Genomic DNA, 18,303 nt, shown 5'->3' with positions numbered 1-18,303 from the left:
CCATCTCCCAACCTGTCTCCCCTCTGTCAACCATCAGTTTTTCTTTGTATTTAAAGGTCTGTCTTTTTGTTTGTTTGTTTTGTTTTTTAAATTCCATATATAAGTGAAATCATATGGTATTTGTTTTTCTCTCTCTGGCTCATTTCATTTAGCATAATGCCCTCTAGGTTCATCCATGTTGTCCCGGATGGCAAGATCTCGTTCTTTTTTAAGGCTGAGTAATATTCCATTGTATGTATGTATGTCTGTATACATACATACACACATACCACATCTTTATCCATTCATCTGTCTGTGCGCACTTGGACTGCTTCCGTATCTTGGCTATTGTAAGTAATGCTGCGGTGAACATAGGGGTGCATATACCTTTTCGAGTTAGTGTTTTCACTTTCTTTGGATAAATACTCAGTAGTGGAAAAACTGATTATATGGTATCTCTATTTTGAACTTTGGGGGGAACCTCAATACTGTTTTTCACAGTGGTTGCACCAATTTACATTCCCACCAGTAGTGCATGAGGGTTCCCTTTACTCCACATCCTCTTCCAACACTCGTTTCTTGTCTTTCTGATAGCAGCCATTCTGACTGATGTGAGGTGTTACCTCATTGTGGTTCTGATTTGCATTTTCCTGATGATTAGTGATGCTTGAGCTTTTCATGGGCCAATTGGCGATCTGTACATCTTCTTTGGAAAAGTGTCTATTCAGGTCCTCTGCCCATATCTTAATTGGTTTTTTTTTTTTTTTTTTAGTGTTGAGTTGGATAAGTTCTTTATATGTTTTGAATATTAATCCCTTATCAGATACATCATTTATAAATATCTTTTCCTGTTTAGTAGGTTGCCTTTTGTTCTGTGGATGGTTTCCTTTGCTGTGCAAAAGCTTTTTATTTTGATGTAGTCCCAATAATCTATTTTTGCTTTTATTTTCCTTGCCTGAGGTCTCTCCTATATTTTTGTGGTATCCTTCTAGCTCTTCTCCCTGCCTTTGATATGTATTTCCTCTTATTCATCAGCTACTTGATTGCCAAAAAGAGCTTCCTACAAATTTTAATTGTTGTATTCCCGTTCTTAAAACCTGTTAGTTTCTTCTTGTTTTCTACAGGATAAAGTCCAGCTTCTTAATGTAGTACATACGATCTCCTCTGAGGTTCCTGATTAGTTACTCCTTATGCTATTTTCTGTTAGGCCGTTGTGCATTCTGATTGCTATACCTTTTTACATGTTATCCCTTCTTAGAGTACTCTTAACTCACCTTCCTTTTTATGATTATTTTAGTAAAAAGCTTAGCATCTGATAGTTGGAACTATGGAGGTCAATTAGTTGCCTACATTTTGATTTATATTCACTATAGCTCATAGGCCAGCCCCTCAAGATAATGGGTTAGCAGGCTGTCAGAAGTTAGCATTTTACTTTGTTTTGTTTGGTTGTTTATTTATTTATTTTAGAGAGAGGGCACGAGCATGGGAGGGGCAGAGGGAGAGAGAAAGAGACTCTCAAGCAGGCTCCATGTTCAGCACGGAGCCCAACTCAGGGCTCAATGCCATGACCCTGGGTTCATGACCAGAGCCAAAATCAAGAGTCAAACACTCAACTGAATGAGCCACCTAGGGGCCTCTAGCATATTTTTAACATTACCTGTTTTAAACTCTGCGTGAGTACTGAGAGGATGCTAGAGTTACTGTAATTTGGACCCTAAGCTGAGGTTAGACACTGAAGACGCTACTCAAACTCAAAACCAAAAGAAATGACATTCTGTATTAGTTAGGATTAGGTCCATTTGTAAGTAATTGAAAAACTGAACACTGGCTTAAATAAATAAAACAGAAGTTATATATCTTTCACAGAAATTTCCAGAGGTATGCAATCCAGCACCATTATGGCAGCCCAGTTCCATGAAGTCCTCAGGGACTTTCCTTCCTCAGGGTGTGTTTTTGGGGCCCACCGTGCAAGGTGGTATTTGTTTTCTAGGCAATAGAATTGAGCCAGAGACCAGGAAGGAGGCAAAGGCATTACTCTGGCTATCTGCCACAGACCATTTCTATCCCGTCAACTAGAACCTAGTCCTATACTCATCCCTAAGTCCGATGTATACAGTTAAAAATTCTTTTAGGGTAGAAGAAGAGGAGAATGGATTTTGAGGGATAAATATCAACGGATTCATCTAAACTCTTTAATCTGATGTTGAGTCTATACCTTTCTTTTTAGTCCTTTTTCCTCTAACTTACCACATAAACCCCATGTTCCAGCCCAAAGTCTTTCTATTACCGTTGGCTGGAAATGACTGTCTCCTCATCAACATCTTGTGGCACTGTTATTCTGGATTGCAGTTATCATGTACTGGACTGCATTGCTGTCATTTGTCTACATATGTAGCCTCCCTATATCGTAAGGTCTCACCACAGTGTATATTCCTGGGAGCGTTGACCGTGTCTCATATGTCTGTACTGCCTGGGCTGGTGCATTCTAAATAATTGGTTTGCGATACAAATTTCTTATATGCTAAATGAGTAACTTGGATGATTTCTTGGTTTCTTGTAGAATTTTAGGAAAGGAAGATGGATCAACCTAGTGGAAGGAGTTTTATGCAAGTATTATGTGAAAAATATAGTCCTGAAAACTTTCCTTACCGTCGTGGTCCTGGGATGGGAGTCCACGTCCCAGCCACACCTCAGGGCTCTCCTATGAAAGGTAAGATAGACGTGACCTAAAACATTTATTTACTGGAGCTTAGTACTTAGGACATCAAACCAGATATTGCCTTGTTTGTAAGTTCTTTCCTTTATTTTGGAATTCGAGTTGCATAGTCTTTCTTTCTTGTTAGGACTTCAGTTTTTTGAAAAACCCAGAAGGATCTCTTTTCCTACAGACTGGCCGGAAGCTGGCTTACTTGCGCTCATAAGGCGCGAACAATATCTGAGTGGTGATGTTTCAAATATGTGTTCTGACGAGGAACTTCAGAGGATGTGAGATAGTCCAAGACTGGCCTGTGCCCTCAGTGACCTTACAACCTAATTGGATTACAAGATACTCACATTTACAAGCATCTAACACAGTTATGTGCAGTTCACGTTGAGCCAAATGATTGGCACAGTTATTGGGAAAGAAATTTAGGAGAGAGTTAATAAATATGATCAGGAAAGGGTTCAAAGCTATGAGACTTGAACGGACTCTTTAAGAATGTAGAATTCGGTTAGGGAGGAGATAAAGACATAGATCTAGGAGAGGGGGTATGGTGTGAGCAGAGATCTACAGCATTTAGAAATGTGCAAGATGTGTCTCTTGCTTACATGTTAGGCTCATGCGTATTGAACAGCTCTTGGATGTAGCTCTTGGTGAGTGTGGGAGATCAATATTGACAGTGTTTTAGTTCCTGTGTTCCTCAATACAACTGTCTTATCACTCCATATAAATTGGAATGGCAGAAAGAGGTGGCTTTCTTACTTAGTCATTTTTTTTCAAGCTTCATTTCCATGCTGAAAAATTTGATACTGGAAAGTGCTGAGTTGAAAAATTATATGATTTGAGGCCTCCATGAATCAAATATTTCCTTTGTGAGTCCTTATTTCATACCAGATAGGGAAAGAGTGGCTGAATTCTCATGTCTGTCCTTTTTCCTAGGGCAAGAGGCATGGTTTTATTGACACGTATTTTTGAACCGGGCAGTAGTTGGACCAAATTCATTAAATAGTTTAAGACCCTGCAATACTTTCTCCCATTACAATGATGTATTTTTAAATGTCTAATTTTCATAAAGGACACATTCTACATGGATATGAAACAGAAATGATTGACAGAGAAGTATGAGAGAAAGAGACGTAGATTTTTAATGAATCCACTTAAGTGAGGAGGATTTCCTCAATGATAGGAATTTGAAAATAGGAGTGATTTCACAGTAGACTAACTAATGGTTTGAAATAATTTTCGAGGGCAGCAATTGGTGGAAATACACATCAGACAGAGAGAAAAGAGCTATCCAGAATGATACTTTTGAACTAAATTTTTAAAAAGAAAGAATTGAGGCCAGTTAGAAGGCAGTGGTAGTCCAGATGAATCACAGTTTCTAGTGTTCAGATGATAAGATCATAGCAAGGATGATAGCCGTGTTGTTTGTGGTTGAGATCAGCAATCCTGCCATGGGGGGAAGCCTGCAAGACTCTTTGGGTTGTACTAGTCCAGTACTTTTATTCTCCTCCTGGTCCATATTTGACTGTTTCCCATTAAATTCAGTACCCTTTGATCCCATCATATTCCGTGTTTTCCAGGTCCTCGTGTAATTTTGTGCTGTTTGGTTTTGATTCCTGGGGGCTGAATGTATGTAGACAAGAATCAGGCTGATTTAGAACGTGTTGTGTTCCCCACCCCCCCGCCCCCGGCCCCGATTCAGATCGCCTCAACCTCCCAAGTGTACTGGTGTTGAACAGCTGTGGAATAACATGTGCAGGAGATGAAAAAGAAATTGCTGCCTTCTGTGCTCATGTGTCGGAACTAGATCTTTCTGACAACAAACTCGAAGACTGGCATGAGGTAAAGTTTTTATATTGCTGCATTTTGGTGAATTCTACTGAATTCTGGTTCTCACTGGAGATTCTTGTCTCTGTGTCTCAAGATAAATAACTGACTACTTCAGCTGTTCTGTTGGTTTTTTTCTTTTCAATTAACATTGTTACTGCTAATTTTTCATTAATGTGAAAAGCACCAGGGAACTTTCTTCCAGGCATCTAGAGGTTAATAAGGCTGCAGAGGTGTAGACTGCCAACAATGCATTGGCGTTTCTACTGTTTCACTAGTTTACACATCCTGTGTTCATTGTACCACTCGTTCACCATTTATTACTATAAATTCACATAAAAATTGCTTGAGCTCAAAACTAAGATTGTAAAAATATTAATTTTTACTACTGAAATTTACTCCAAATTTTAAGAACTTTTCTAAAACGAATATTTTAAAACTTTTCCTTATTCTATTAAGTCTCACAGGTGATTTGACAGACCCGATGTCTTTTGACCTCAGAGTAAGTCAAACCAACTACACAAATAAAAGTATTAACAACATAACATTGCCTACCTGATGATAAAATTAACTCGTGGAAGCTACTGTTAAGAATTAGGGAAGAAGGGGTGCCTGGGTGGCTCAGTTGAGCATCTGACTCTTGATTTCGGCTCAGGTCATGGTCCCAGGGTGATGGGATTGAGCCCTACGTCAGGCTTAGTGCTGAGCGTGGAGTCTGCTTAAGGTTCCCTCTCTCTCTCTGTCTCTCTCTCTCTCCCTCTCTCTCCCTCTCCAACAAAAAAATAAAAAAGAATTAGGGAAAAATAGTTCTTCCTACTTCATTCATTCTCCTGCCTTAATTTAGGATCTTCTTTCTTGCTTAAACTGTGGAGAAAGTTTCCTGATGGATTTTCCGGCTTCCCGTAAGCTGTCTTCTATAGTGCAACCAGACTCCTTTTAATAAATGGAATAAGATTATGACACTCTCCTGCTTAAAGTCCTTTAGTTGCTAAGATCTGAACTCTCTAAATGTAGCCTTCCACCATATGGCCCTTGGCTACTTTTAGAGCTTTATCTCCATCTTTAGCCATATGCTTTTTCTTGCAGCTCATGATAAACTCTTGACATGAAAAGCTTCCTTGCTTTTATTCATTCTCAGTCCACTGCTGTTTTTCCTTGTCTCCCTGGCGTCATCCTTCCCATGTATCTTGGCCCAAGTCACTATTCCTCTATGAAACTTTCCCCGGCTCTCATTCAGGCAGAAGTAGATTATCCCAGCACCTGTATCATGCTGCTATGTTACATGTGATTATTTATCACGATGTAGTACAGTCACTTGTATACTTGATAGTTTTCCTGCTGGACCCTGAGCTTATTAAAAGTCGAGATTTTTGTCTCTATTATCATCAGCACCCAGAGTGTCATACTAGGTATTCAAATGTTCGTTGAATGCATTAATGAACAAATGATTGTATCTTAAGGATTGATCAAGACCTTTTGCTCCAACTTTTCCTGCGATCTTAAGAAGCTCACTTAATCCTTTGGTGTTTTGCTTTGCTCACCTCTAAGACGGGGCTGCCGATAAAACTGATCATTGAGGTGCTTTGTGGGTATTAAATGCCATACAGATTCCAAGACAGCTTTTTTGTTTAAGAAAAACCTGTCGGTGACCTAGTTGTCTTCAGCTTTTCTTATTATTTGTCTGTTTCATTGTCTTGTTTACTCTGATAACTGTGCTTCTGGTTACATTTCCTATTTTTATTAAGATGTTTACCAAATTCTTTGAGATGCATGTCCTTTGATTTTTAAGTGACTTGTTAATATATATGCAGATTTGTGTTCCAAGAAATAATCTCTATTTGTACATGGATTTATTTACTAATTCATTTATCTAAACAACTAGTATAGTTCACTGTTCAACAAATTACAGTCTTTGTCTTCTTGGTCCTTTGAGATGCTTAGTTGACATGCATGCTGTGTCCACGCTGCACAGAGGCAACAAGAACTGCCTGCTTCACCCCTCCCCATCTCCCGGATTCCCACAGTGGTCTGCTGCTGAACCTCCAGGGAGAGTTTTTAACCTGCACGGGTGACAAGTCAGACCACATTTTCCTCTGAATCATTTCACATCCTATGTTCACAGGCTGATTCCCTTAAATGTGTTTCTTTGGGAGTGTAAAATTTCACAAAGGTTTTGTGCTTTGACCATGTACATAAGCTAAGCTTTTGCCAAGTGGTGAGAACAGTTTAACAGTGATCGAGCTGGTGCCTCGGAAGAACAATCTATGTCAGTGTGGATCAGAACACAGAGTTTACACTACGCAGTTCAGCCTTTTCTCTGCTTAGAGAAAGGTCTACACTAAATATTTTCCATCCATTAACATGTATGGCCAGAGGGTCATATGTTCATTTGTGCTCTGTATGTATATTCTTACGTGTCCTCTATAAGTCTATATCCAGGCAGTTTTCAAATAAGTCTTTGTTGCTGCTACCGTTCGGGTTTCCGTTTTCCAATTTATTTTTGTTTTCATCATTCCTTTATATTTTGTCCTTTGCTTTAACTGTAGTTGATGCCAATCTTCTAGAATATCTATCAGAGAGCACAGAGATGGGAGAAACACTGACAGCAGAAGAATATTGATTTTTAGGATAGATTAAACTCTGCCAGGCTACAAATGCCTCATAGGTCACAGTTTTAAGACATTACATTTCGACCTCCTTACAACCTGTGTACCTGATCACCAAAACGATAAATTCATCCCTGGCCATTAAGTCAGTTTATTTTGGCCAGTTTTTGATATAGCAATGTGGAACCAAATAAGATAGTTTGTTCTTTTCGTGTTTTGAATGGTGACTAATGTTATAAGTAACTTCTTTTGTAGTTTAAACTACTGGCTACTGTATGTATATTCAGGGACAAAGATAAATATGAGTGAGAAGTGTAATACTGTGAGGGGAGGCAAAGATTTGTCTCCATCCTTTGAAAATTGGGCATCTGTGTGTGAAAAAAGATGCATTTTTTAGCTTTTGACTTGAATTTCCCAAGGCATCTCCTTTTTCCTCCCTTTCTTATCAAAACCATTTTATAGGAGAAATTAACCCAAGTAGTTGAGAGGAGGGAGGAATTAGCCCCTCAGGTGAGGCAGAGAATAGCTTGGGTATAAGTTACAGATTGTTATCTTACAACCCTTTCCCCATTTTTCTCAAAACTTTAGTTTCTTCATTTTTACAAGCAGAGTAGAGGCTCCTCTATTAAATCATAGAACTGTAGAGACCTAGAAGGTCGTGTAAGTTCACTCCATGTTTCGGCACATGAACAACGCAGGTTTGAACTGTGTGGGTCCACTTACATGCAGGCTTCTTGCAGGACAGTACTGCAAATATATTTTCTCTTCCTTACAGTTTTCTTAATAACATTTTCTCTAGGTGGGTGGAGGATGGGCTAAATGAATGATGGGTACTAAGGAGGGCACTTGTGATGAGCACTGGCTGGCGTCTGAAAGTGACGAATCACTAAATTCTTCTCCCGAAACTAATATTACACTATATGTTAACTAACTAGGATTTAAATAAAGACTTGAAACATATAGAAAAAAGAAGAAGAGAAGAAAAAAAGGTCAGGTGTAAAAGAGAGGATCTCTTTTGTAAAAATTCTTAAAATATCTACAGATGTAAGTGTATATGTTGGAATATGCATGCATTTTTTTTTTCTGGGAAGAATCGCAAGAATTTGTTCTGTTCAAATTTCATAACTGTGAACATTTTGTTACTGTTCTGTTTTGACTTCATTAAGGATTACCGGGCTGTTGAATTGGGGCCTTTTTTAGTTTTCTTTATATTTCTCCATATGAAAACAAAACACATATTACTAAAACAACAAAATGAAACAAAAACATATTTTCTCTAGCTCACTTTATTGTAAGAATACAGTCCATAATACAACATACAGATAAGTTAATTGACTGTTTACATTATCATTAAGGCTTCCTGTCAACAGTAGGCTATCAATAAAGTTTCAGGGGAGTCAAAACTTGTAGGCAGATTTTCAACTTTGTGGGATGTTGGTGCCCCTAACCTCTGTGTTGTTCAAGGGTCAGCTGTATCACTCTAACTAAAGGAGTCTTTTTTTTTTTTTTTAGAGTTTAAAAAAGGTAAGTCAGTATACTGCCCTAGAAACTCGCTGAATGTTTGTTTGTAGGACATTTTTAGAAGTACATTTGCCTGTGTAATTAATATATTTTCGAAAATCTTATCATTAGTGTAAGGTTACCCCCAAATCCTTTTTAGCCTTAACCTTTTAAAGAATATTTTTATTTGTAACATATATTATTTTTTCCTGCTTGAATTATTAGACTATAGTCCAATTTTATTTTTCTAGGATATTCCATACGATATAACATACAGCCAGGGTTGACAGATTGGTTCATACTATACTTACTATGTTAGGAATAGTTACATTTATTGAATGATGTTGTGCCATTAATTTATTCAGCAAACATTAAGTGCCCACTGTGCAGTAGTGAACTATCCCCTGCTTTCATGGAATTTACATCCTATTGGGGAGTAGGTAAGGAAGTAAGTTTCTACACTGGGTTCAGTGCTTTACACTGGATCTCATTTATTCCCACCAACAGTCCTGTGAAACAGGTGGGTCCTATTGTCTCTAAGTTACAAATGAGGAAGTGGAGAGTTGGGGAGGGAAAGTAACTTGTCAGACCACACAGCTAGGAAGTGTTGGAACCTGGTTTGAACCTAGCTTTTTTTGACTCTGAAAACAGTCCTATTTCTCATAACGTTTAATCACCACATTTCCTATTTGATGCTTACTACATTTACTGGGCTTTGAACATTTACTTCATACTTGTTTAAGCTCGTTCTTTTTTTCTGGTTGTATTTATAATCTAGTTGTGGTATGTTGGAAGAACCATGGCTCTGATTTTTAAATCCTAGATTGGGTTCTTGTGATGCTGAGACCTTAGTCAAATTATTTAACATTCCTGAGCCTGACTTTCTTCATTTGTTAAAATGAAAATAGTTTATCTTGCAAGTTGTTTTGAGAATTGAGTGAAATAAGCTTTATGAAAAGAGACTAGTACCATGTAGAGGTAATAGTTAAGGTGAGTAATGCTGATTTCCTTTTTTAAAAAAATCTTCTTTCCTACCAAGTTTCTAGCTAAATCGTTAAATTGATGATCATGTTTCCTCTTTTGTTATGGATGCTTTTTGTTTTTGAGTGTATATAAAGTTTGGTCATCTTCTTTTATCTTATTCTTTTGAGAGAGAGCCCAGTGGGGGAGGGGCAGAGAGAGAGGGACAGAGGATCTGAAGTGGGCTCTGCCCTGACAGCAGACAGCCCCATGTGGGGCTTGAACTCACAAACCGCGAGATCGTGAAACCACAGGATCATGACCTGAGCTGAAGTCAGACACTCAACCGACTGAGCCACCCAGGTGCCCCCAATTTGGTCATCTTTGAGCCAAATTGAAACTGTTTCTTTTAAAAAAAAAAATTTTTTTTTTAATGTTTTATTTATTTTTGAGACATAGAGCATGAGTGGAGGAGGGGCAGAGAGAGAGTGAGGCACAGAGCCTGGCTCGGGGCTTGATCTCACGAACCACAAGATCATGACCTCAGCGGAAGTCAGACGCCCAACTGACTGAGCTGCCCAGGCACCCCAAGTTGAAACTGTTTCTTTTAAAAAAAAATTTTTTTTAATGTTTTATTTATTTTTGAGACATAGAGCATGAGTGGAGGAGGGGCAGAGAGAGAGTGAGACACAGAATCCAAAGCCGGCTCCAGGCTCTGAGCTGTTAGCACAGAGCCTGGCTCGGGGTTTGATCTCACGAACCACAAGATCATGACCTCAGCGGAAGTCAGACGCCCAACTGACTGAGCTGCCCAGGCACCCCAAGTTGAAACTGTTTCTAAGTGACTGTGGTTATGTCAGTTTTGAACACCTGAGCTGTTACCGTGTGTTCCTCAGTAAATCTTTAATTAGCCTTAATATTGTCCTGAGGACAAAAGGAAGGAGAAAGTCAAAGAGAATTACATGACCCAGTCTCAGGTCTCTAGAAACTTGCAGCCTAAAACGTCATCAAAATTATCTTTTCTCCATTTATCAAAGAGAATATCATACAGAACAGAATCAAAAACCTTGCCAAAGGCAACGTGTAAAGTCTTTCTTTTGTACCGTTAATTTTCAATTATGTCACTCTTTCATAGAAAGATTAAATTCTTTGCCAAGATTTGTTGAAATTACTTACGCCCCTCTGTAGGTATCGTCACTAACAGTCCTCCCTAATGTGAATGGCCTTTTGCCTGGAGCCCCACTCACTTAAGCTTTATGAGCATGATTGCGATTTAAAAACTCTGATTGCTGCCTGATACGCATTTCTTTTTTTCTCCCCAGGTCAGTAAAATTGTGTCAAATGTTCCCCAGTTGGAGTTTCTAAACCTGAGTTCCAACCCTCTGAATTTGTCGGTTTTAGAAAGAACATGTGCTGGGTCCTTCTCTGGGGTTCGCAAACTTGTCCTCAACAACAGCAAAGCTTCTTGGGAGACGGTCCACACGATACTGCAGGAGTTACCCGAGTAAGCTCAGAGAGCATGATGGAGAGGGGGCTGTGTTGCCATCTTCCTTAGTACACAGAATCACTGCTGATCTCCCATCTCAGAAACACTAGAACAGCAGATTGGATGGAGAACGAAGTCAGAAAAATGAAGTACTTAGAAGGAGGGTAATTTAGTAGCATTTTCTTTGGAATACTTGTTTAGTGTTGAGTAGCACCGAGACATAAGATATGTCATCCTTTGGCGAGAAAATATCCCTGAGAAGCACTTATCATTTCTAGATCAACCCACCCTTTCTCCATTTTAATCTTCTGATTACCTGATTTCAGAATTTTGCGTCAGCGCTTTTCTTTGGGACGAAAAAAAAAATCATACCATCTATAAAATATATTAACACTCAGATGATTAAGTGCCTCGCTGGCCCGATGGGAAAATGTTTCGATAATTTAAACAAGAAATTATGCTTTTGTTTGTCAGTTTAGAAATGCTTTCTTACATTTGTTTGTATGTAGCTTTGAATAAACACACGAGTATTCAAAGGAAGCAGCTTAAAGAAATATGTGAAACTGTAGTTTCTTTGTCTAAATATGGAACTTATCAAAGCCTTTTGAGTCTGGTCTCACCCCATTTACTCCATCTGAGTTTCTCACCATCCCTCTAATGAGACTGGTTGCCACTCACTTCACACAACCCCTGGCATGGCAGAGAATGAGCTTGGAGAGCCTGCTTCCCCCTACTGGCCATATGACCGTTGAGAAGCGAATGAACTCCGTTTCCTTGTCTGTAAAATGGGTGTAACTGTATCTACCTGGCAGAAATAAAGCACTTGGAACAGGGCCTGGCTCAGGGTAGGAACTTAGTAAATGACAGTTAATATTTCTGTTTCCACACATTGCGTTCACATTGTTTCTGGGATTTTCCTCTTATCTCCTCTCAACTTTTGCAAGTCTGCCCTTCCTTCAAGGCCATGCAGTCTTCCCTGACTATTCTAACTACAATTTCAATTCCACTCCTATGTGAACTGCTATCTTAGAGTGAGTACTGCCTTATTTAGCATTTAGTTATTTTAGCACAAAATTAATTTAGTGGGTTATCATCCTGGGTTATATCGTTCTCTGCTGTTTTATGTGTTTTGGGTTCTGTGTCTCCAGCTATATTTTAAGCTTTAGAAAGACATCTTTATGTCTTCCCCGCAATACCTACCAGACCCTCACACACAGTAGGCACTTATTTACTTATCGAATAAATGAAAGTAGGTGCAAAGTAGAAACATATCTGCTTTCAACAATGAAATATTTCCTTTTTTCTCTGCAGTTTGGAGGAGCTCTTCCTGTGCCTTAACGACTATGAAACAGTGTCTTGTCCTTCTATTTGCTGTCATTCTCTTAAGCTACTACATATAACGGACAATAACCTCCAAGACTGGACTGAAATACGAAAGTTAGGAGTTATGTTTCCTTCACTGGATACTCTCGTCCTGGCGAACAATCATTTGAATGCTATTGAGGAGCCTGATGATTCACTGGCCCGGTTGTTTCCTAATCTACGATCCATCAGCCTCCACAAATCAGGTGAGGTACATGCAAATTGATCTGAGCTTACACATGAGATCAATGATCGTGTATTTCTTTCAGTCACGGCTCTGCCTCCTTGTAGGATGCGTTTTCAAGAGTGACATGCAGGTGCCAGTTGATTAGCTAAATTTAGGGCGTCCGTGTTCGTAAATGATAAATACCAAGTGGCATAGCATCTTATTAGCTGTTTATGTTTTATATGCTGAAGAGGTCATACCATGAAAGGAGTGAGACAGATTGACGAGTTGGACAGTAAAAGGCAGAGTCAGAGTACAAGGAACGACAAACTAGCCCATTTTGTCTGGATTCAGGTTAAGGAATTTCAACCTACCGTACCCTGTGTTTACTTTTCTCTTCTAGTATGGTATGGTAGTTACATAGCATTAGATAGGATTGATAGCCAGTTTGCTGCCATTTGATTCTGTGTCTCCCAGAAATGAGTATTTTTAGCCTATTTTTTTTTAACTAATAAATTTTATGTTTTAGAGCAGTTTTAAATTCATAGCAGAATTGAGCAGAAGTACTGAGTTCCCACATACTCTGCACCACCCCCCCCCCCCACAACCTCCCCACTCTCAACATTCCAGCACCAAAGTGATACATCTGTTAATCGAGCCTACGTTTTCACATCATCACCCAAAGTCCGTATCTCACATGAGGGCTCACTCTTGGTGTTCTGTGCTTGGGACAAACGTGGAATGACATGTATCTGTCACTATAGTATCATACATAAAAGTTTCACTGCCCTAACAATCCACTGGGTTCTGCCTGTTCGTCTCTCCATACGCCCAGTCCCTGGCAAACAGCAGAGACCTTTTTACTGTCTCCGTAGTTTTGCCTTTTCCAGAATGTCATATAGTTGGACTCATACAGTATGTGGCCTTTTCAGGTAAGCTTCTTTCACTTCATAATACGCTTTAAGTGTCCTCTATATCTTCTCATGGCTTGATAGCTCATTTCTTTTCAGCGCTGAGTGACTTTCCATTGTGTGGCTCTGCCACGGTTTGTTTATCCATTCACAAGCTGAAGGACGTCTTGGTCGCCTCGAAGTTTGGGCGCTTATTAATAAAGCCGCTGTAGACCTCTGTGTGCGGGGTTTTGTGTGGACAGTAAGTTTTCATTTCATCTGGGTAAATGCCAAGGCGCGCGGTTGCTGGATCATACGGTGAGAATAGGTGTCGTTTTATGAGGCACTGCCCGCTGCCTTCCAGAGTGGCCGCCCCACTTGGCGTGCCACCAGCCACGAGTGAGACTTGCTGTCACTCCTCATCTTGGTCAGCATCGTGTGCTGTGGATGTGTTGGATTTCGGCCACTCTAGGTGCGTGTGGTGGAATCTTGTTTTAATTTGCAATTCTGCAACGACCTATGATGTCGAGCATCTCTTCCTCTGCTTATTTGCCATCTTGGGGAGGTGTCTGTCTGGGTCATTTGCTCATTTCTTAGCTCGGGTTGTTTATTTCCTTACTGTTGAGTTTTAAGAGTTCTTTGTGTATTTTGGACAACAGTCCTTTATCAGATGTGTTTGTAACCAATCTCTTCTTCCAGTCGGTGACTTTTCTTCTCATTCTCTTGACATTGTCTTTCGGCCCATTTCTTAAAACCCGTGTAGCTAAAAACAACTCTAATCTACAATTGAAAAAACACACAGCTTAATTTGCCATGGAAGTCATGCCACGGAAGTGGGAATGAGGTTTTAAAAACCAGTGTTTTGCATAAGGAAGCTGCTTATGACACAACTGAAGGGAAGAGAACAGTGGTGGCTTGGGACAGTATACACCAGAGCCCTCATATATCACTCCTCTGCTTACCCTTGCTTCAGGTTGACGGAGAGAGGAAGGGGCTATGTTGTTCTCTGAAATAGACTGAGCCTGTTATAAGATTGACCACGTTCATTATCACAGGCATATTTTTCCTGGAAGTGCCAACTGTTGACTTGGATGTTATATTTGCTCACGGGCCATAGGAAGACTTTTCTTTTAGCACTAAGTAATCTTAATTTATTGCATGTTCTCATGACCCAATGGTTCAGGTTGTCTGTTTTTGCTTTTGTTTGTTTTGCTTTTAAAATCTGTCTTCCCTGTGCCCAAAATGAGGGCAGTATGTAAGCAAGATATTATTTATTTTCTGGCTCTATTGAACTTGCCCCGTTTTAGAATTTGTTAGGTAAAAATGTGAGTTTGACAGTATTAACTCTGATCAGTAGTTATGTTCTGTGAGTCTGTATCTGGTGAAAAAGTTGACCGCGTCCCCCTTTTAATGTAATCATGGCATACATCGTGCTTATAGAAACCGGCAGTGACCCTCTTTACAAGGCCATTTGGGTGGACAATCAGTACCTTAGTAGGATGCTGGAGAATGAAGCTCTCTTCTCCTTGACCACTGGGATCATAGGGAGAGGAGCGGCTCTAGGGAAGTTTTTATGGTGTTTGACTGTATTCTGTTCTGTCGTTGCATGTAAGAAGATTTTCAGGATCTCTAACTAGTTTACGATCATTTTTAACATTTCAGAAATTAATTGAAGCAGTTTTTTCTATGTTAATCTTCTTTTTTGTGTGCTTTTCTGGATTTACTTAAATGATATATTTCTCAAATCAGGTTTGCAGTCCTGGGAAGACATTGACAAACTAAATTCATTCCCCAAACTTGAAGAAGTGAGATTATTAGGAATTCCTCTTCTGCAGCCCTATACCACCGAGGAGCGGAGGAAATTGGTAATAGCCAGGTCTGTTGTCTGATGACTCTCCTTGCTTCTCTCGGGCCTTGTTTCATTAAAGGGATGGTGCGCTAATGAGGGGGAGTGCACCATACGTTTCCCCGTCTCTTGAACAGACAGCACTTGAAGGGGCTGCGTCTGTAGCTCCAAATCCCAGAAGAAAGAGAACACGGTGTGATGAGAAAAATGTGAAAAGTAATTGGCCTGCCAAGAGCACTGAAACGTTCCCTCACAAATCTATTCTATTTTTACACTTTTTAATACTTAACAATATTTGAAGCCCTGTTTTGGATTATGGAGAAAAAGTAGGTATAACAGGGAATGAGTTCTGTTTTAGTTGTATTTATTTTCTCTGTTAACATAGTGTCATTTAAAGCGTAAATACCTAAAAATTGGACGGTTTCAGTTCTATGAAGCTTAAGAGAGCAGCATCTGTGTTTTCTCCTTGAATATAGATTGACTTAAACATGACTACCACACGGCTGTGTTCTTCCTCTTGCTCCCCTGCCTCTCGTGTCTCCATCTCTGCCTCTCCCAGACTGCTGAAATGAGTGTTTATTTTTGTATAAGCCTTTAGCAGCAGTAAGATTTTGCCTGAGATGTAAAGGGCCGTGAAGCTTTCATTTGTTCTCTTTGCGTGCCATACATAGTGGTTTTGAAAGGGGCTTTAAGTTCCCTAAAGAAGAGTGGTTCTTCAAAACGGATGAACATAGGGAAAAAAAAGAGAAGAGAGGGGCCAACCAGAAAGCACTCTTAACTGTAGAGAACACACTGAGGTTTGCTGGAGGTGAAGGTGATGGGTATTAAGGAGGGCACTTGTAGTGAGCACCAGGTATTGTATGTAAGTGGGGAATCACCAGATTCTCGTGCAGCTAATATTACATCCATGCTAACTAACTGGAATTTAAATAAAAACTTGAAAAACGAAAAAATTTTAAAAAGCGGAGTATTCTTTAAACAGGGTATTGCTCTTTCTACCCAGCTAACACCTAACAGATCCTTACTGCTTTGTAACATACACGTTAATATCTCATTGAAGAAATACATTTCAGCGTAGTTTCCTTCTAGAAAGAGTAAGTCTTGTAGTAGGCCTTATACTTTACTTTCTTCACGTAATTCTGTTGTAAATATAGTAAATTGATTCCTGTACTGTCTACTCTGTAGACCTCTGCTGTCCAGTATGGTACCATTAGCTATGTGTGACTTTTGAACACTTGAATTATGGCTAGTCTGAATCGAGATGTGCTGTAAGTGTAAAAATATACACGGGATTTCAAATACTTTATATGAAAAAGAGAACATTAAGTATCCTATTAGTTATTTGTTAGTATTGATCGCAGGTTGAAATGATTAAATCCTGGATATAGTGGGTTAAATAAAAATATATCCTTAAAATTAATTTCACCTGTTGTATTTTTATTTTTTTAAATATGGCTACTAGAGGGGCGCCCAGTGGCTCAGTCAGTTAAGTGTTCGACTCTTGATTTTGGCTCAGGTCATGATCTCACAGTTCATGGGATCAAGCCCCATGTCGGGCTCTGTGCTGACAGCACAGAGCCTACTTGGGATTCTCTCTCTCTCACACTCTGACCCTCCCCTCCTCGTGTTCTCTCTCTCTCTCTCTCTCTCTTCTCTGTCTCTTTTCTCTCTTCTCTCTTTCTTGCTCTCTCTGTTTCTCCCAGAAAATAAATGAATATTTTTAAATAAATAAGGCTACTAGAAAATTTAAAATTACATACGTGGCTTGGATTATATTTAAGTTGGACAGTGCTGGCTAGAATCTTATTTTGAAAGGTAAGGTATAATTATAAAAGGTCAGTGTCACATCTAAAAATGAAACTTTAAGGGAAGCTGGGTTGCTCAGTTGGTTAAGCATCCAACTCTTGGTTTCAGCTCAGGTCGTGATCTCACAGTTCTCAGTTGGAGCCCCGTGTCAGTCTCTGTGCTGACAGTGCATAGCCTGCTTGGGATTCTCTCTCCCTCTCTGCCCCTTCCCTGCTCACTCTCTCTGTCTCTCTCTCAAAATAAATAAATAAATAAATAAATAAATTTTTAACGAGACTTTAGACATTTTGGGTCCTTTTATTCTATACCACTTTAGTTCATGTAGGTAGTTGTACATAAGCAGAGTTACATCAAACATGTCCTTTCAAGAGAATAAGACTGGGCCTCAAACCAATGATTTTATTTCGAAAGCTGAATATTCTTAGTATCTTAACATGTCTTTATTTTGGTTTTTACTTACAGATTGCCATCCGTCTCCAAACTTAATGGCAGTGTTGTTACTGATGGTGAGCGAGAAGATTCGGAGAGATTTTTTATCCGTTACTATGTGGATGTTCCACAGGAAGAAGTGCCATTCAGGTAAAAACTACTCATCAGTTTAGCTACATTTTAGCAAGTATTGAGGCAATTTAAGAACTATTGCTTTAGAGCAAATCTAATAATTTGTTATGTGACCCTTTTAGAGGACTTTGGTGATAGGTTAAAAAAAAAAAAAGGAAGAAACACAAAGCAAACCCATTTTATCTCGTTTTCCACAGTGTGTTTCTTCTAACCTTGCACTTGTATTAAGAATGGTCGGGTAAGTATTTGACCACTTCCACCCCCATGCTCCATGTCATTGATTCCTGTTTGATTCTCTTCTCCAGGGACACATCTTCACCTCCCCAAAAACTGGTCTCTTCTTTCACATTGACCTGCTTTCAGGATATACTAGGTTCTGCAGTTTGGAAGATTTGGCAAATAGGCATTAGGTTTCGAGAATACGGGGAAAGGACTAGAAAACAGACTCTTAAGGAAATACTAAAGGAATTAGGATGGTTGAGTATGAAGAGAAATGCGGAGGACTGAATTAGTGATTACCTTTAAGCATACGAAGAGTTACTGTACATAGTTTGAGGAGCAACTACCTTTTTTTATGTTTGCTTATTAAATAAAAATAAATGAAACTTTG

The 18,303-nt window shown here is 39.3% G+C and overlaps 1 protein-coding gene across 3 annotated transcripts in view; it reads left to right on the top strand.

Annotated features, from left to right (window-relative positions):
* TBCEL (tubulin folding cofactor E like) overlaps nucleotides 1-18,303 on the top strand; it is a 76,176-nt gene that overhangs the window by 24,387 nt on the left and 33,486 nt on the right. For all 3 annotated transcript variants that reach the window (XM_060605053.3, XM_078432860.2, XM_060605052.3), the window contains 6 exons: nucleotides 2,540-2,689; nucleotides 4,386-4,525; nucleotides 10,899-11,080; nucleotides 12,374-12,630; nucleotides 15,230-15,356; nucleotides 17,595-17,711. In XM_060605053.3, the coding sequence (XP_060461036.1) occupies nucleotides 2,557-2,689; nucleotides 4,386-4,525; nucleotides 10,899-11,080; nucleotides 12,374-12,630; nucleotides 15,230-15,356; nucleotides 17,595-17,711 (956 nt within the window). In that variant the 5' untranslated portion in view covers nucleotides 2,540-2,556. The remainder of the gene's footprint in view (nucleotides 1-2,539; nucleotides 2,690-4,385; nucleotides 4,526-10,898; nucleotides 11,081-12,373; nucleotides 12,631-15,229; nucleotides 15,357-17,594; nucleotides 17,712-18,303) is intronic.

This window comes from Panthera onca, chromosome D1 (assembly GCF_046562875.1).
Source record: "Panthera onca isolate mPanOnc1 chromosome D1, mPanOnc1 haplotype 2, whole genome shotgun sequence".
In the NCBI taxonomy this organism is placed as follows: domain Eukaryota; kingdom Metazoa; phylum Chordata; class Mammalia; order Carnivora; family Felidae; genus Panthera; species Panthera onca.
This window is presented reverse-complemented; position numbering and strand designations above follow the sequence as displayed.